General features: G+C 36.9%; 1 protein-coding gene across 40 annotated transcripts in view; it reads right to left on the bottom strand.

Moving 5' to 3' along the window:
• The window catches only part of RIMS2 (regulating synaptic membrane exocytosis 2), a 469,796-nt gene that overhangs the window by 369,982 nt on the left and 79,234 nt on the right, over window positions 1-20,580 (bottom strand). For all 40 annotated transcript variants that reach the window (XM_065054186.1, XM_065054187.1, XM_065054205.1 and 37 more), the window contains one exon: window positions 8,295-8,505. In XM_065054186.1, the coding sequence (XP_064910258.1) occupies window positions 8,295-8,505 (211 nt within the window). The remainder of the gene's footprint in view (window positions 1-8,294; window positions 8,506-20,580) is intronic.

The following is a 20,580-nucleotide window of genomic DNA, read 5'->3' as shown; positions in this document are numbered from 1 at the left end:
AGGGTGCGGGAACAGGGGAACTACTTGCATTCCTCAACTACTTAAAGGTGAGCTATAGTGAAGACAAAGCCAGAATTTTCTTGAAGATGCACAGCTAAATGACAAAACACAACAATCAGGGGATTGGATTGGATTGGATTGGACAGAAGTAAAAACAACATCACAAGAGTGGTTAAGCCCTAAAAGTGATTGCCCAAAGACAATTCTCCATCCTTGGAGATTTTTACAACTCAGTTGGACAAGATCCTGAAAAACTGGTCTAACTTCAAGGTTAAGCCTTCTTAGAGCAAGCTATTGGTCTAGATAACCTCCACAGGTGCCATCTGACCCAACTTACTCTATGATTTTATGTACAGTGGTAAAAGATCAAAGTATTTTCAAATATGTTGGCGGTTTTGGTCGCAGTCTCAATTATAGAAATAGGATGTATCATTGAAAGTTATCTAAATCACAGGACTTGTAAGCATTATTATCACTCTGTGTGCAAAGACATATTTATCTGCACAGCATCAGGTGTTCTGCTGCTTTCCTAGCAGCACATCTTGTCTCATTGCAATAAGAGTGGCACTAGCTGCTCATAGATGTTTTGAATGGAAACATCTAGTGCCCCAATTTCTCATCCTCACCTCTGATGAAATATACCCTACTATGCAAGAGGAGTGTAATCCATAAGCAGGTATTTTTGGCACAGAGGCTAAGAAACTTTTAAAATTGTAAATCCCTAATTAGGTTGCTTTCTTAGTGAATGTCTCACAGCTGCAGGAAGAGGCAAGTAACAGCACAGAAGAGCAATTAAGTCAGAATATACCAGCTCCCCACTTTAAGGATGCAGACAGCAATTAAATACAACATTTTAATACAAAATAATGTGAAAATATTAAATAAACTCCAAGACACAGTAGGCAAAATAGCACATGACAAAGATTTTAAATAAATTAAACTGAATTAAAAAGGTAGCAGTTTTCACAAAAGTGAGAGGCAGAGACAGTGATATTTCAAACTAGTAAATGGGAGCATCTCTAAAACAATCAATAATGAATGAAAAATGTAAATGTTAAGTAAAAGAGGTTAAAACTTATACAAATTTTCAAAAGGGGCAAGATCCTTAAGAAAACATCCTTAACATTGTAATAACTTTTGATGTCTTCAGTTTTATCTTCTTTTCACCTTCTGCGCTGCACCACTATCCCTAACACTTTAGAGTAGAAAATAAATAAGGTGCATAATATTTGAAGAAAATGCTTAGAAGTTATGCTGTTTTGAAAGTGTTAATTCCTTATAATTTTCACTACATAAAATCTACAGTCTGGTCATTTTGTGACAATTAGTATTATGTGTAGTATTCTCCTCAAGGATACACACTGAAACATGGGATAAAAGGCAATAAATACAACTTACAACACAGGAAATTCAGACTAAATAAAAGGAAATTTTTCTTCTATTTTTTAGCCATAAGAGTGGTCAAGAACTGGAACTGGTTGCTCAGAGTCTCCATCCCTGAAGATTCAAAACTCAACAGGGCAAGACCTTCTGAAAACTCATAATACAACACTCTTTGAGCAAGAGGTTAATTATTCTATGATTCTGTTATTTCTCAATCATGAAGAAAATCTAGCTATATTACCCTTTTAAAATAACTGTCTCCTACATACAGTACAACTAAACATTTTGTTTTGTCATTCATAGGGATTTCTTTCCCAATTTTACCTCTATTTCAAAAATGGCTTATATAATTTACCCATTGACCTGACTACTTTTATGCTGTTCTATCATAGTATTCCAGTCTAGCCAAATCATAAGTGATAATTATGCATAGAAAATTTTTCCTATTAATTATTCTAATAGTCTTCTGCAAGCACACAAATGACCTGCATCTCTTCACACTATGAATTATGTTCTAATCGATTTCTTCACTTAGTCTTCACCTAAGATAAGAGGATTTTTAAAACACTTCTGAGGAGTAAAACCATAATACACAAGAAGAAATGTAAATTCACACCAGAAAAGCAAATTCAAATAACAACATAATGGTGTATACATACAGACCCATAATAGGGATGACTCAGAAATAAAAAAAATAAAATAAAAAAAAAAAAAAAAAAAAACTCACTGCAACACTGCTGTATGTTTTAGAAAGGACAGTTTAAGAGTTTTAAGACAGTTTTTCTAACGTCCAGTCTTGTGCCAGGAGGTTCTAATGTTAGAAACTAATGGCTCATAAATATTGGTCTGGTAATACTGTTTTGTTGCATCACTCGTTTTGCCAAATCTTAATTTGTCTTCAAATCAAGAGTTTCCAAAACTCAGACTTAACTTCAATCACAGGAAAGATAAAACAGATACTAAATGCATCATAAGACTGTAAGCAAGGAGAATATACTGACTCACATTTCCTAGAACCTCAGACTACATTAGTAAAAATCATGGCTAATCAATAATTATCATATATCAAAGATATTATCAGTAGAAGTCTCACTCTCTGTTAGCACAAATGTTATCCCAAAGTACAAGCAACAATTAAAATTATATACATATATATGTATTTATAAACTATATATTAAAAGAAGATGAAAGATTTTTCTCAGAAATTAATAGCATGATGAAGATTCTCAAACACTTCACCATATAAGTGTAAGCTTTCCAGCACAAAGCAGTAATTCCAAAAAGTGGTGGCTTTGAAAGCGCAGTTAAGACTCCAAATCCTGTCATTCACACTGTGGTCATAACAGTAATCAAGACTTGGTTCACATAATCTACCTATGCTGAATAACGTCCAGGATGAAGAGTCTGTTTTCAGAAACAGGCTATGAAATATGAAGACATGGGAAATTCAAGACAAGCCACCACACTTCACTGAACACCTCAGACTACCTCTAGCTTCTCAGCTGCCTCCTGCACATTGCTATTAAACATTCTTGAGTTCAGAGAACTACAATGCAAGTAGTGACATGACTGACCATATGAGAGACAGTCTAGTCCGTCACTTCAACACCAAAAACATTTAAGAAATTGTTCAATTCAGTTCTCAAAGAAGTTCTCTAAAAAACCAGCATATTGGTTAGACTTCAGCAGTATTTGTTCTGTTCCCTTTGAAAATGCAAGTATATTTTACTACTAGTTTTACAGGGAAATATGAATATTCAGACATATAGAAATGTTAGCAAAATGACTGGAATTCCATCCCAATCTCAAATCTAGAATGAGTGAATATCTACACCCTATCCTTTTAAAAAAAAGAAATCTGTCAGAAGGTCAATCTGGCATCTGACTTCACGAGTCAAAGCCACTCTTCAAGACAGTATTTTTTCACTTTAAGTGACTAAAATTATCAGTTTGTCTAAAATTATCAGTTCTTCATTCTGTAATCATAATAACCTCTCAGATTTTTGAAAGCTTTGAAATAGAGCAAAGAGTTCAAGTGTGCCTATCCTCTCTTAAAGTGAGACCATCATCTGCTGCTTAATAAGGTTCAAAACAGCTACCAAATTAAAAGTTTCAAATAAATAGAATTAAAAACAGAAATAGTTTGTGCAGTTGTCATGAAAAGCAGCTTGTATGAAAAGCGTGGGGTTCTCTTGAAGAATCAATAGAAATGGAGCTGTCAATACAGAAATGCAGACTTTGAATATTAGTTCTGATAGGCATTAGTTTACAAGAAAAGTTTACAGGCTGGAAAGGTGCAATATCCCCTGGTTTAAAATGATTGTTGTGGTAAGGCTTTTATTGTTAGTATTAAATGCAGCAATTTAAAGAAGTGTTTTGCTGGGACAGCGCACTACTTCTACACTGTCTGGGCACAAGCAGGTTCAGCAGCTTGGCCAGTGCCAGGATCAGGGTACAAGAGGTGATACGAGATGGGCCGTGCTCCCACCAGCAGGGCTGTGTCCCACAGCACACATGCAAGGGGAGCAGGGTAGGGGCCAGGACTGTAACAAGGGTCAGCAAAGAATCCAGGTCCCCAGCAGTTCCATGGTGATGAGGCCAGCTGGAATGCTGAGCCTATGGACCTGTGTCAGCAAGGGACCAGGACAGCAGCACCGTGGCTCAGGCGGGGACCAAGGCTGAGGCCTGAGCCGAGGAGCAGCTCCCAAGCAAGGGGCTGAAGGCCCCGGCAGAGCTCATCGCAGCCCTGTCTCCCACAGCTCTTTCCCCAGGGCTGAGCTGAGGTCACAGCTGCACCACATCAGAGCTGCCCAGCAGCACACGCAGCCAAACCCCGTTCCAGGGAAGGAAGGAGGAACAGTACTAAAGACCATGATGTAGAGCAGCTGAAGTACCTGAGTCCTGATCGATGTGGGTATAACTTTGGAACGACTAAAGAGGGTGATCACCTCAAATAAGATGGAGCTGATCATTGTTTATAGATGTCTTAACAACCACAGATGTTCACTAAGCCATTAACATTGTTTTCACATAATCAGGATCAGATTTCAGATTGGAAATCTTTAATATATTTGATAATACAAACTCTATTCATGCAGAGACTGAGGTGCGACATTCACTCTAATTAGGAGGATAACTTTTACAGCCTCCAGTTGTGAATTCAAAACTTCTAATTATGAGATTGTCTTCTGAATTTCAGAGATATTTGTACTGAGATTTCCCTGAAAGATTAAAACATTTGTAAGTTATCAGATTTTACAGGTGTTACAAGGACTAAACTGGAGGGAAAAAACAAAAAAAAAAAAAAACAAAAAAAAAAAAAAAAAAAAAAAAAGAAAAAGATAGGAAATTACTGAGTTTATATCAAATCCTAGTGACTTAGAAATCCTCATTGTGACAGACTAATTCTTTGGTGCTGGTCAATTGTTAACAGAATGAAATGGATTACATATTATCACAAGCACGCTAAAATTTTGGTTTGTGGCTCCATATGAAAGGTCACACTGCAAGTCCTGCAGTTAGAATCACTCAACAAAGAGAACTTGATGGTTTTCTGAAAATAAAACATAGCTCCAGAGAAATAATCAGAATGCAAAGGTTTCACAGAACCAGAGGGAGCTGAGAGTACTTCCCCACTTATATATTATGTTTTACACACACAGTTGCTATGTCTGATAAAAAAACTGAAAATCTCTTACTTTTCGTGTTCAAAGATAAAAAGAGAAGGATGTTTCCGTGGCTGCAAGTGATAGCAGGTTGCATTCAGCATGTGTCTAATTAAGTTTTCAGGCAAGTACTGTCTTCTTCCTCTTCAAGTGAAATGTGGTCTTATTGAATTGGCGTTCTGAGCTGTTGAAATTCATATTCACTGCATACAAAGTTGTATCTATCTGGGAGCTGTATTTGTGCAATATTTTAGCATGTAAATTTCTCAGCTGCATTAACTTCATTCTGCTGTCTACTGCCTCATTCAGTGTGCATTTACCTATATAAATCAGTATGTAATTAAAAAAGAACAGTATTATATTTTGTATGTAAGTGGTACTTAAATTACTAAGAACAATTATGGCTTGTTATCATCTGATTTGTTATTTCCATTTCAATCAATCCAAAATTGTTCATAAAGATAAAAGAATACAGTTCAAGCCCCCTTACTCCCATGAAATTAAAGCCCCCATCCTGGCTGAACACCCCATTCACTAAGGTGATAAGCAGTAGAGAGCAGCAGCACCACCCTTTATTGTTTTGTTTGATCTAGAAGGAACTCCCACATAATGATAAATTTTGTACAGCCTGAACTGAATTTTAATGCTTTAATGCTTAAATTTCAGGCACTGTAACCAAACAACAAATAAATCATCCAATCATTCTGAGAATCCTAATCTAATGCTCTGACAACAAACATTTTTATGCTCTGCCCCTACTCATGACCATGAATGAACCCTGTAGGCAGTAGTCCTCCTTGTGACCTTTGGAAGAGAAGTGTTCTTTGCAATTCTACATCTTCTGAGATGTATGGTGCTAACACTGATCTATACTAAACTATTTAGTGGCAGAATCTGGTGTAAATGTCAGGAATTTGGCTTGAAACTTAGTATTATGATAAAAATAATGAACTGATCAAACAGCTCCATCAAAGAACATTTCAAGCAGTTTAAGGTCCAAATCAGACATATGTAACCTGCCAAAAAAAAATGTCTGCAAAGACCAAAGAAAATCTAGCACAGTTAAAACAGGATGTTATTACAAGTCATCCTTCAAGAAGTTGAAGTTGTCTCCATTAAGGAAAACAGAAAATAAGGAATTCAGGTGAATTCTGGTAGACCAAAAATTATTTTCATGGAATAATGTGTATAGGCATAAAACAGATGGTAAATAGAAGACTACAACAGTCTGTGTCTGAATTAAATCTATTGTATTCAAGTTCATGGTGATTAGAGAGATACTTACTCTAGAATATTATTTTATGCAAAATGCACCAGAGGATATACTTGAAACTGATATTTCAGAAAGAGAAGTTATAAAGTGAGTCAACAACAACAAAAAAGCAGTAACAAATTTTTAAAATCAGAAGATATTCAATGTAAAACATCTCAAGTCTAAAATACGTAACTACATAACTAATACGTATTACAAAGTCTTTCATTGACAAGAAGAATAAAAGGTGGCAAAACTTAATTGATTACATTACAAGAAGTACAGGAATAAATGGTCGGGGGTCTTTTAAGAGAGAGGTATCACTAGTGAAGTCTCAAGCGGGATTTGTCTGGAGATTCCCTGTCCAGCATATTCATAAATTATCTAAAAAAAAATTAAAAAGAAACAGAAAAGCTTATCTATCATACTCAGTTATCAACAGTAGTAGGAAAAAAGCCAACTGAGAAGAGTTGCAGAACGGACTCATAAAACTGAATGGAGAAGTTGGCTTAGAGAAAGGCAGATTTAAGTTAGACAGTAAGAAAAGCTTTCTATGATGAGCACAGTGAAGCAGTGGAATGAATTATCTAAGAGGGTGTGGAAGAATCTCATTGGAAATCTGTCAAAAGAAGTCAGACAAATACCTGGTTTACATGAGCCGTCGTGGGGACAGTCCAAACGATATATCAGAACGCTTCATTAGGAGATGAAGCCTTCCTCCTAATACACTCAAATATCTGTCCTGATTGCCTTTTATAATCAGTTTAAATTAATACAGACAGTATTGTATCTCTTATGACCAGAGACATTAGTTAGTTAGTTATTAAAAAACAATAAAAATATGTGAGCTTACTGAAGACAAAATTTTAAAATTACCTTAACAAAATCCAAGGCAGTTTAAGAGATTTACACATGATCTTGGTTACTTTAATAATCAGGAAATACCAGATTATTTTATACTGTGTCAATCCAAAACTTGATTCTATTATTTAAGCCTACCTTTCAATCTTGGACAAAGAAATTTATAACATCTATACCGTTGTGTTCTACCTTCCAGAAGATTAAGGTAATATTTTCAGATTGCATGGTATTTACAATGAACATATTACAGAAAAAAACAGATTTATGGAAACAAATTACACTGAAAAATTATAACATCAATAAATATTAAAAAATTATTGTGTTGATTTACAAAAGATGTGTTTCAACAGAAGATTAGCATAAGATGTGTTGAGTCTCGTCATGAGTATTCTACAATTGTCTGTCAGTATCTGAGACGTGTATCAGATGTGAACACCTTATCTGAAATGTTGAATAAACTGACCTCAGAACTGTCTTCTGTGACTACTTCAGTTCTGCTGAATTTTTTACTCTATGGTTCAAGTTCTTAAAAATTCATATTGCTGTTTTACCTATTGTTACAAACAGCAGTATACTAGCTGTAACTATGTTGTTACTTCATTTATTTTTTTTTCTAAAAATATTTTGATGTTTGCATGCATATTTATATGTACATATACATAACCTATGTGCCTCTGTGCAATATATAATAAAGACTGAAAAGCTCCATGATATATTGTGTATACTGTTTTAACACTAATTTTACAATAATCTTGTACAGAAGACCCTGGACAAGCAGAAAAGAAAAAAAATCTTTTATCTGACTTGTAATAATTGGTGTTTCAACATTAGCATCTGTAGATACACCCACCCGTCTCCAATACAGAGCACCAGTCTTCCAGTCAAAAAAATTGTACTTTCAGGAGTCTGTTAGCGGAAATGTAGCATGTATTAACTTAAAAGCCATAGTCACAAATCTATCTGCAAATGGAAGTTATTTGAAATGAGAACAGATGTCTTAAAAGTCCCTAAAGCAGATATCATCACATTCTTAAAGAAAATCCTTTTCAATAGCTACGTGATTTGGGTGCATAAGAAATTAATAAAAGATACTGAGTTTAGAAGTTTGTTACTAAACTTTCATAACTCCATACCTTATTTGACCGTAAAGACACTCTTCCTCCACAGCGTGCACAGAATTTAGTTTGGCAATACGAACAGTTATGGCCACAGCCATCAGCAAACTTTGTTTTGTGGCAGATGCCACAGGTTGGGGCATCACCCTTCTGTTCCTGCTGCTGCTGTGATTCTTCACCCATCTTCTTCACTTGCTCCTTATACATTTCAAACTGCTGATGTAATTTTCTGCAGAAGAGAAGAGATCATTAACTGTTGTTTTATTTAAGCTCACAAATACTTTGCAATCACTAAATTGCAATCAATTCAAAACACAAGTCAGAGAGAAATACTGTAGCAAAGTAAATTCATTTAATTTATGATGCTCCAGATGTGTAACATTCAATAATGATTTCCTTTTCATTATAGGTAAACTCTAGGAGGAGGCCCAACACTAATAACATGCAGCACAGTCCAGTCGTTGCAAAGAGAAGTAACTTTGCTTTAGGATGTAACCAGCTGTTAGCTACAAATAAAACAGTAAGAAACATGGTCTGAGTTATACAGGTGCTTATGACACTAAACAATAAACTGGTTAATAGCAGAAAAAAAAAAAAAAAAAAAATCTAATTTATTCTTCCAAGTGTACTTTTACCTAATTCCACCGACAGATGGAAACATCTTCTCTTGATACTGCTTATCTTCATTTATCCTAAAATACTGCACAGAATAATGATTCAAAAATGCTTTTTCAATCACTTTTCAAGCACTGGGTGCAAGCCCATAAAAAGTTACATCCATGTAACAAGTTGTTACAAATCGTTTAAGCCATTTGTATCATTATATAGGCACGGCCATCACACACCAAATGTAAGGTAGAAGATTACCTTAGGTGTAAAATCCAGAGACAATAGTTTAAGATACACACACATATATTTTACCTTCCATTTACAGTAGACCAGAAGCACATTCATAGTCAGCTTCCATGTGCATACAGAACTGCAATGATTCCTTCAGGCATGCTACTTCATTCGTATTTCTGAGACTACAACCAAATCTCCATACATGATAGTTAAAACTGCCTCACTAGGACCAAAGTTGCAACTCACTGGATGCTCCGTAATGGCAGTTTTTTCTCAATGCCCCTATTTCTGAAGGTAAATGATGTAATGGGAAATTCCATTTTCATTTTTGAAAGTTATAATTTTTTTAGCTGAAAAAAAGCTGGAAAATGTGACATGGAGTATTGTAAGAGATTCAAATCCAAAGAGAAAAGAACTTTGCCTTCTCTTTTGTTTTTATCCATGTGATTTAAAGGCATCTGAACACTGATCTTTAAATTCTTGCCATGGAATTCAAGTCACCTAATATTGCTAATAGAGACTGTAAATTTTAGGAATCTAAACGTTATTAATCTAGTTTAAGTAGTTTATTTAGTTCCCTGAACAGACACAAGCAAAACCCCAAAATGAAGCATTTTCTATGAAACATTGAAATACTATACTAATGCTTTACTAAGTCAAAAAGCGCAAAAGAGATTTATTTTTCTTTAGAATTTTCTTCAGGAGATTCTTGAGATGAGATTGTTAAAAACACACATGAAGCCTAAGATAGAACAAAAGATATCTCCTGGAAAAAACTAAATCCAGGATACCAACTTCCTTAATCACAGAATGTTAGGGATTGGAAGGGACCTCGAAAGACCATCTAGTCCAACCCCCCTGCCAGAGCAGGAACACCTGGACGAGGCTACAGAGGAATGTGTCCAGGCAGGTTTTGAATGTCTCCAGAGTAGGAGACTCCACAACCCCCCTGGGCAGACTGTTCCAGTGTCTGTCACCCTCACTGAGAAGAAGTTTCTTCTCATATTTAAGTGGAACCTCCTGTGTTCCAGTTTGAACCCATTGCCCCTTGTCCTATCATTGGTTATCACCAAGAAGAGCCTGGCTCCATCCTCGTGACAATCATCTTTTACATATTTATAAACATTAATGTGGTCACTGCTCAGTCTCCTCCAAGCTAAAGAGACCCAACTCCCTCAGCCTTTCCTCATAAGGGAGATGCTCCACTCCCTTAATCATCTTTGAGGCTCTAATGCAGAAATATATTCTTTATATAGTTCAGATAAAAATTAATGATAAAAAACTACTTCATCAGAAGTGTCAGAGGCTCTTACAACAAAAAATATTACACTGAATCAGCTAAAAATTATCTCAAAAAATTATTTACCATGGCCAGTCACAAATGGTGCTCCCCATGGTTCAGTATTGGGGCCAGTTGTGTTTAATCTCTTTATCAATGATCTGGATGAGGGGATCGAGTGCATCCTCAGTAATTTTGCAGATGACATCAAGTTGGGTGGGAGTGTTGATCTGCTGGAGGGCAGGATGGCCATACAGAGGGATCTGGACCAGCTGGATAGGTTGAGTCCAAGTGTATGAGGTTTAACAAGGCCAAGTGCCAATTCCTGCACTTGGGTCACAGCAACCCCAGGCAGCGCTACAGACTCGGGGAAGAGTGGCTGGAAAGCTGCCTGGTGGAAAAGGATCTGGGGGTGTTGATTGACAGTGGCTGAGCATGAGCCAGCAGTGTGCCCAGGTGGCCAAAAAGGCCAACAGCACCCTGGCTTGTATCAGGAATAGTGCAGCCAGCTGGACTAGGGAAGTTATCATCTCCCCATACTCAGCACTGGTCAGGCCACACGTCAAATCCTGTGTTCAGTTTTGGTCCCCTCACTACAAGAAAGATATTGAGGTGTTGGAGAGAGTTCAGAGAAGGGCAACAGAGCTGGTGAGGGGTCTGGAGCACAAGTCCTACGAGGAGCAGCTGAGGGAACTGGGGCTGTTTAGCCTGGAGAAAAGGAGGCTGAGGGGAGACCTTACTGCTGTCTACAACTACCTGAAAGGAATGTGTTCACAGAAAGGGCTCTCAAGCACTGGAACAAGCTGCCCAGGGAAGTGGTAGAGTCAGCATCCCTGGAGGTGTTTAAAAGATGTATACATGAAGTTTTTAAGGACACAGTTTAACGCCAGATTTATGTTATGATCAGACTCAATGATTTTGGGGGTCTCTTCCAACCAAAATGATCCCATGATCATATATTCACAGATATGGCAAAAATTGTTGAGATCTACTCCCCAAGAACGTACTTTACATTATTGCATGGAGGAATTAGAGGAACAAATAGGTAGCTTCCTCCCTCCATCAGGCAAGATAGGGGTCAGGAGGCACGCCTCTTCTGTGTGTCAAAATGCTGCCTTGAGCTCTCAGCTGCCATTGACCCTTTTCCAGAATCAGGGAACACAGGGTTACTTCATTTTTCTAATCTACCTGCTCTTGTCACTTGAGTTGAAGTTTGAGTCCACGTGCTGTCCTCAGGAAATAGCAGTTGCTTGTTTTTCTCTCACTTTCAGCCCTTCTCCCCCACATTTGTGGAGTCAGGGGTAAGTGCCTTCCTCTGCCTACTCACTGCTTCAAAGAGTTCACTGCTGGCTGTTCTTTGTTGAGTGGGGCAGGACACAAGTTATTAATAAGAAAGAGCTGAATGAAGTTGAGAACAATGTTTGGAAATCTGGAAACCTGGCACATTTCTGCATTTTACACTGACAACAATATATAATTGGTAGTTAGTAGTCTGGCCCATTTCCATCAATAACATATGTAATCTCTGAGACCTTGATTGCCTTTTAATTTTGCCAAACGTTGCATATACTTCATTTAAAGCATATTATCTATGCTGAACTTCAAGTTTATTTTAGGTTACATTCAGTTTTGTGGCTTCCTTATAATCTATGGCCTTTGTTTGTATGATTATTTGCATAGCAGTCTCACTGATGCATAAAAAGCGCAAGCCTTTTGCCAGTTCTTAAGCCTGAAATAATTTCAATTTTGTTTCCCCTTGGGCACAAGAATCTATGTAAAGGTCACAACTTTTGCCTCAAAGAATAAACTTTTCAAAGTTATACAGAGCGGTTTTCTAAAATCCTTGTTCTAGTAGCAAACAACTTATCTGCCAAAATAATTTGTTATTACATCTTTTTATGTTCCAAGAAAAATAGTACATGTATTGACAGCTGAACAAAGAAGACAGAAATCTATTAAATAATCAGTTACACACTGTATGTGTTCTGCTTACTGAGCAGAATCATTTGAGATGAGTATACGTACTTGAAAAAAATGCAAAGTATTCATTTTAGGAATTCCATAAAGAAAATATTTTTTTTTCTATTTTATAGATTTTTTTTTTTTAATTCTCTAGATGCAAGGGGTTTAGCCACAAACTAAACTAATAACATGCAGCAATAATGAGGTGTTTAGAATAGTGGAGAACTTGAAGCACATTCAGTATATATGTATAACATTCTTCAGAAAATGCAACACAAATAAAGCTGCATTTTGTTCAGGTTGTCTGTACTCATGTCTCTACTAAGAACATTGCTACCTGAAAGAGCTCGGGAGTTCAGCGACCAGCGAACTGAAAGGAACCAGTACCAAGGCCAACTTCAGAGCTTGCGGCTGAACTTGCATATCCCAAGACAGCACCCAGGTCCTATACTCTAGTGAACTACTCTGTTGATGCAAGTGGCCAAGATCCATGCTGTGAGACTGAAAAACAGGCTCTGCAGATGAGCTGCATTTTAGGCCAAAATGATTATCCATTACACAAACCTCATCCTTAGGCATGATAGCGGTTTTTTTGGTTGTAAACCCAGATAATTACATCAGACCATAGCGTAAAAGAACATTTAAGTAGAAAACTCAGCAACCAATATCTATAAACCCTATTTTGACAATAACCTCAATAGCACATGCCATCTATCTGTACTGGTGCAAAATCTCTCTCCTTTTCCTCATTGTTTCCAAAAATACAAGTATCCACTTTAATAACTGCTATAAATTTTAGAGGAAAAGGAGAAGTTGATATGAGTTTATCCAAAGAGCAAATGATAATGAAAAGCTAGGCCGGAAAACTGGTATTTAAGTTCTGCTCATTTTCATCTCTTTTGAGAATGAATTCCCTGAATCACACATATCTGCTGGAAGTTACAGTGGCAAAGTTCACAAGGTTTATATGACTAGTCAATAATTTTTTTAACTGCAAAACTTCGCATCCAAGAGAGCTACATAGAGGACTTTTCAGTGTCAAAAGCAACTGTTTGTAAGAGTTTGGGTTGCTCTGTCAAGGTCAATAAATAGTTTCTATTGGAATACTTGTTTTGTTCTGGAATGCAGTTAAATTAATTCTGCTTATTCTTGGTTCCCCACGCCTTTCTGGAAATGAGAAATTCAATATCAATAAAAAGAAGCAACAATCCATAAGGTCTTTCATGACCCATGACCTACTGCCAAAGGCAAGTAAGAAAAGCAAGTTCAGTAATCTGATGTCTCTTATTATTGTGAAGTTTTTATTTTCTCCTGTCATTCAGCAATGCCCGTAACACTTGCAGCACTTTAACGAAAAATAGTCCTTAGTACTGAGAAGAAGTTCCAAAGCCATTCCTGCCTTCCAAAAGTTCACTTAAATGTTTCTGAAATTTCCAAAGCTGCTTGAAGTCTGCCATCAGAAATGGGACTGTTAAGCAAGTATCCAGGAAGCTGAGGCCAGATCTAAGCATAGCAGCCACTTCTCATTTCCTGGCTACAGTTCTCTTGAAGTTTCACTACTGATTGTAGCCTGACCCTCATTTCCTATTCCCAGGCACAGAGCATGGATGTGGCTGGAATCGCAGAATCAAAGAACTGTTTAGGTTGGAAAAGACCTTTAAGACCATCAAGTCCAACAGTTAACCTAACACTGCCAAGTCCAACACTAAACCACATCCTTAAGTGCCACATCTACACATCTTTTAAATACCTCCAGGGATGGTGACTCCACCACTTTCTTGGGCAGCCTGTTCAAATGTTTGACAACCCCTTTCATGAAGAAATTTTTCCTAATATCCAATCTAAACCTCCCCTGGTCCAACCTGAGGCCATATCCTCTTGTCCTATTGCTTGTTACTTGGGAGAAGAGATGAGCACCCACCTTGCTACAACCTCTTTTCAGGTAGCTATAGAGAGCAATAAGGTCTCCCTTGAATCCAGGTTTGAAAAATGGTTTGTTCTCTTCCAGTTCATTCAATGACTGTTCTGCCTGGTGGCAATGACTATCTGGTAACATACAATGTTCTTCCCTGTACTTTATTAAAGACTTAATGCTTTCTACTTTTACAATAGTATTAGCTAACCTATCACTGAGTACACCCACTTCTCTTCTTAATGGATACTATTCTTATACATATAATCCCATGTGTTAGTAGAGGTTAGGAAACAATTGGCTGAACATCATCTCCACTGAGAAGATACCATGGAAAATAGGGCAAAAAACAGGCTTTGAGCCACTGGTGTGTGTGGTCTCATTACAAACTGGACAAATTACATATGGTGCTACATTAGCAAGAGTATGAGCAGCAGATAGAGAGAAGTTACTTTTTCCCCTTTAGTTGGTGCTGGCAAGGCTGCACCTGGAATATTGTGTCCAGACTGGAGTCCAGCAAGTCAAGAGGGATGTTAGCAAATTGGACCAAAAAAACTAGTCAGGAGTCTAGACTATGTAGTCTGCAAGGTGGAAATAAAAGGAGCCATGTTTGTTCAATCCAGTGAAGACGAATGAACTAAGGAGTGATCCAACATCTGCCTGAAACTAGTTATCTAATCTAAAAATTACCTGAAAAAAAATTACATAGCCAAATTCTTCCTGGTAGTCACATATCCAAAAGAAGGGGCAAAAGGCACTGTAATAGCACATTGTGAGGTTCAGGTTGGACATTAGGAGAAGTTTTTTCACTAGGAGGGCAGTGCAACACTGGAACAGGTTTTCCCGCGAGGCTGTGGGGTCATCATCACCGGAGGTTTTCAAAAGCTCAGGCTGCCCTGATCTAGTGCTGGCAATAAGCATGCTTTGAGTGGGAAGCTGGTTCACAGATCCCCTTCAAACATCGTTTCTGTTATTATCTACTTGACAATGGCTTTGTGGAAGATGGAATACACGAAGTCTAAAATCACGCAGAAACATAGGGGAAAGTATTCAGCAACAATTATTTGGCTCAGCAGTGCTGAACACAAAGAACTGACTTAACTTTCACCAACAGGGGAAAACAAACAAACAAACCTTTTCATTCTTTTTATAAAATACTGTGAAAATAGTTAACTTTCTCAAAGTTTAACCAAAGACCTCACATGTACTCTCAGCTTCATGTAATGCAAAGGGCAGAAAAACCTTGAGTTTATACTTTCATACTGATGTGTGGATACTATAAAAAAGATTTTAAAAAAAAAAAAAAAAAAGCACTATGGTGAGCAATGCAAAACAGAACTTTTCTTAATCACCACATGACAGTTTCTCAGTAGCTAACTGAAATAAGAAATGGGCACCACATAAAATTCCTCTTCAAAAGACCATAATTCTACCTTAAGTCTAGCAGACAAAGAAATATTATAATGCAATTAAAGACTCCACCTCGAAAAAAGAATCTTACATCCAATTCTGTTTAAAATTAATGGATTACCATACCCAGGCTAATAACACAACTACAGTCTTGATGCTATTCACATTTTGGTTTTCAGGCTTCACACCATTGAAGATGAAATACTGACATAAACTAGATGTCAGCAGAGATCTCCACAAATATTCACTTAATCCACAACACTTTAATTTTCTTGCTGGAAAAATGAAATCTCTACTGTCTCATTAGAACTGTCAAACTATTTTAACTGTCTGGTTTCCTCGAATAAACAATAATTAACTATTTTCTACTCTCAGTAGGTTTAACTTCAGAGCCATCTACAGAAGTGAAATGCCTAACCTTAAATTTTGGTTTAAAAAAATCCCACCAAAAATATTTAGAGAATACAAATTGAAAAGGGTTAAAGTCTTAACTGTAGGTTAAACTCTTACTTTTTAATCTATGCCCTGGAATTTACAATAACTGGGAGAAGTCCAAGATATCGAGAAGAGCTAGCCTGAATTTTTGAATTAAATGGCTTTTCATTTGAGACACTTACTTTGATTTCCTGCTGAAAGTACCAGTTTTATTAATAGCCGAACCTTCACTGACTTGTCTTTTTGATCTCAGACATAATGTCCAAAAAAGAGAAGAGATCATAAAATCCAATTTGTTTGGGTGTTTACTTGACATGTAAGAGACCTAGATTTTAATTTCTACCTGCCTTGAATCCCAGTCTCCCACATTCTATGCAGGAACAGTAACTCACAAGCTTATCTCAAAATTATGCATAGTCCTCCTATGGGAGTGGTTGCACTTTGTATAAATAATCCAAAATTTTTTAATCCATTGTAGTGAAGAATCTTGGGGAAAATGAACTTCACACTAGTTTTTTCATAGCTAATAGCTACAGAGATTTTTCCTAGCTTTTTAAGTATATCTTTAAGAACAAGGAGGTTAAATATAAGCCATATAATGACAATAACAGCCATGCTCAGCAGTGTCAAATCATGTAAGTTTTCACGGTAAGTGGGTTTTTTAAACCTACAGTAAACCCTTCCAAAATTGTCAGAAGAAATAGATCTCTGATTTTTTTTAGCTTTTTCACCTACATATGGTTTAAGTTGTTTTACAGATGGGGCTAACTGGCAAAACATGGTTTTCATGTTTCCCATTTTCTAACTTATTAAGGAATATGTACTTCAATTAATCTGTGATATTCATTAACTTGAAATAAGAACAGAGCAAGACTGATGAAACTTCAGGGACAATAACATGTTTAAAAAGCCTAGAAAAATAGAGTGGTCACAGAATAAGAACTTCATGGAGGATCTAAAAATGGTGAAAGACTGACAGACTTACAAAAGAAATCACTTCATTCACAGTAAGAAAAATACTGCCTGTCTCTCAAATCACAGAAGTATTTTTAATCAATACAATACTCTTACTGAATTCATATTAAAAACACAAAGTGGCCAAAATCTGAATCCTAGGTTAAAAAGACACAGATGCAGTTAAAATAAGTTACTGCAGTTCACACATATGGGACATAATGTTTTCCAATAATTTCGCAGAAAGAACTATTGTAAAAAACCTATACTTTGATTCTGCAATATGTATCCTCTAAATTTAAGTGAATTACACTGACTGCCTGAAATGCTGAACAGAAGAAAAAGAGCTAAGAAAACAGAAAGAAAGGAGTGTACTTGCTAGTCATCTTGCCCTTGGTTTATACCAGAGCTGCTGCTCACTTGTAACTCAAGTAGGAAAAGCCAACTACAGCAAAGCTAATCAGCATCCAAAACGCTGTTTTGGTCTCTCCTTGTCATGGAAGAGATCATCATAAAGACATCCTATTATGCCCTAGCAGCATTTGCCTATGATGGGTCACCTTTCCCCATTTACGAGGGCTTGCTGCAAAAGCTTCCAGTTCACACTTTACCACATTTCGTTCTCAGGTTTTTTTACTTCCTTCACAAAAATAACAAATATTCCTTTCATCACACTCTTCTGATGTCTTAATGAATTACTTAATTGATCTGGTATGACACTAAGTAAGTTTGTAACTACAGATGAAGTCATGCCACTGAATCTATCTTATTTTAATACATTCATAAACTCAGTAAAAAAGACAAGAAGGGATATGGAAAAAAATACTGTTTTTAATAAATGAGTAGAATATGACTCAATGAATCAACGAATTACATGTCAGTTAGAGTCTAACTGGAACTGGCAGGATTACTTTAGCTGTCTAAATTTTGCTGTTTATAATGCTCAGTATTGAATAAAACTGCAGCCTTTGTTTATTAACTTGGTTTATTAGCAGCAGTGAGGCTGCTCTTTGCTGGCAAGGTAGCAGCCAACAATAGCTAAGTACAACAGTCCTGTGCAAGGCTACAAGAAAAAAGATAACATGGAGAAGATGAGCATATGGCCACTTAAAGGTTGAGCTAATTAATGTTACCATGTTTCTTTGTGGTTTTAATGATATTAGGATAAAGCTAGAATGTATATATGTAAAGGAAAAAAGAAGTAGGTAACTCCTGGCTGTACTTGTTACTTCCAAGTTTCCTCAGAACAACAGACAGATACTTGCTTCTACCTTTTCTGCAGCAGTTCAAACTAATTTCAAGATTAAATTCAGAAGTGGTATCTTTGTGACTGTTTCTTCTTGGTTGTTCAAATTAATCTTTAACTGAATATTTTATTGTATTTTTATGACCTGTAATACACAAAAACCTATGAAATCCCAGTTAAGGTTTAAGTGGCAAAATATAGTAACGCATGCAACTCATCTAGATTTTTTTCAACACTCTTTTTTAGCTATAATGAATAGGAGGGGCATTTAGAAACAAAGAGAATACTACCTTCCCCCAGTAGTTTAACAATGGCCAAGTAATTCACAGTATCACAGTATGTTTGGGATTGGAAGGGACCTCAAAAGATCATCTAGTCCAATCCCCCTGCTGGAGCAGGAACGCCTAGGTGAGGTCGCACAGGAACATGTCCAGGCGGGTTTTGAATGTCTCCAGAGGAGGAGACTCCACAACCTCCCTGGGCAGCCTGTTCCAGTGTCTGTCACCCTCACTGACAAGAAGTTTCTTCTCAAATTTAAGTGGAACCTCTTGTGTTCCAGCTTGATCCCATTACCCCTTGTCCTATCATTGTTTGTCACCGAGAAGAGCCTGGCTCCTTCCTCGTGGCACTCACCCTTTATATATTTATAAATACTAATAAGGCCACCCCTCAGTCTCCTCTTCTCCAAACTAAAGAGACCCAGCTCCCTCAGCCTTTCCTCATAAGAGAGATGCTCCACTCCCTTAATCATCTTTGTTGCCCTACGCTGGACCCTCTCCAGCAGTTCCCTGTCCTTCTTGAACTGAGGGACCAAGAACTGGACACAATATTCCAGATGGGGTCTCACCAGGGCAGAGTCAAAGCTACCTGATTTCTCTGTAACTGATCGTTGTGAGAATAGCTGCCTATAAAGTAAAGAAGGTTCCTTCCTAACTCCAGATGAAATTACTTCACACCTTTGAATATCTTCATAACCCTCTGTGTTTCATTTCAATGTACATGAGTAGGTTCCAATCATTCTTTTCTGAATCCTATTTAAAATCTTAAGTTACAATGGAAGTTTCCACAACTTTCATACAAATACTTTGATGCTATACCAGGGTGCTTTGGTGCTTTTCCCTCATTCTCATTAGCTGCTCTTGTATTAGGGGGAAAAAAAAAAAGAAGTTTCTTTAAGATATTATGAGTCTATAGGTTCCCATTATATTTTTCTCATTTGTTTCTAAAAAACATTCCTAGCTAAACTTTTCATTCTTTATCCATAAAGTCTCCATTATTCTTCTAATAAATTTTGACATCTACTACTCTACTTTCTCTACCAACACTAGAAATATCAGTAGAACTCCTTTTTTAATGTTAAAGCATGAAGCAGGTAAATTAAATCCATATTGTTATACAAAACAGTGGTAGTTTTCCTTCTGCTCTTTACCCTTGTGACAAGGCTGACACTTCCTAGGTAATTTTAGGTCTTATTCAAAGTTAGATTAACCATGCCAGTTGTAATTGAAAATGGGAATCTTCCAGTGCCTCAGTCTCCAGGGAAGCTCTCCAAGTTCATTCCACAACTCTCAATTAAAGATATTTTATCTCCAGTTCCATGGGCCTTGTCCCTGTGTCTGCAATCCACACTGTCCCAAAGGAGCTGCTTTGGTAAAGTGCTGAAACTGTAAGTACTAATCCTCAGCTGACAATGAAGTTCAGGAGCAAGTAGTTGAACTTCCAGTAAAAATAGGCTGCCAGGAAGTGCACGTGGCAGAGCAAAAGAATAGGGTCTGTAAAGACGGGCTATACTGTCATTTCATGTCTATTTCACCACAGTTATAGTAAGCAAAAGAAATTACAAGATTGCAGATTAAATATTGCAGATTGTTATGGTCAACCTTTGTTTTTACTAGCTTCTTACGAAACAAGATGCAAGCAGTTACTGTGTGCCTTACATTTCCAGACACTTTCAAATTCACTTGAACAATTTCTGCCAATTCTGGTGCGAAAAAACAATTGCCTGAAAGACAATTTGATTTCAAGCTTGGAAAAATGGTCATAGTGACAGAAGAGAACTTTTGGGACTGTCACATCTAAGGGTAAATATGCATCATGAGCTCAAACTTTACTGAATATTAGAAAGGATACAATCAGTGATACCTTACGATAGTGACACTATTTGAATCTTCAGCTGTATTGATAGCATAATATCATCACATATTGCTGCTGCTAAGTAGTTTGGACAAGTGGTAGGGAGTTTTCAGAAACTGTGCATGAGTCT

Source organism: Columba livia, chromosome 2 (assembly GCF_036013475.1).
Source record: "Columba livia isolate bColLiv1 breed racing homer chromosome 2, bColLiv1.pat.W.v2, whole genome shotgun sequence".
NCBI classification, from domain to species: domain Eukaryota; kingdom Metazoa; phylum Chordata; class Aves; order Columbiformes; family Columbidae; genus Columba; species Columba livia.
The sequence above is the reverse complement of the archived record's forward strand: the minus strand, read 5'-3'. Positions and strand labels throughout refer to the sequence as shown.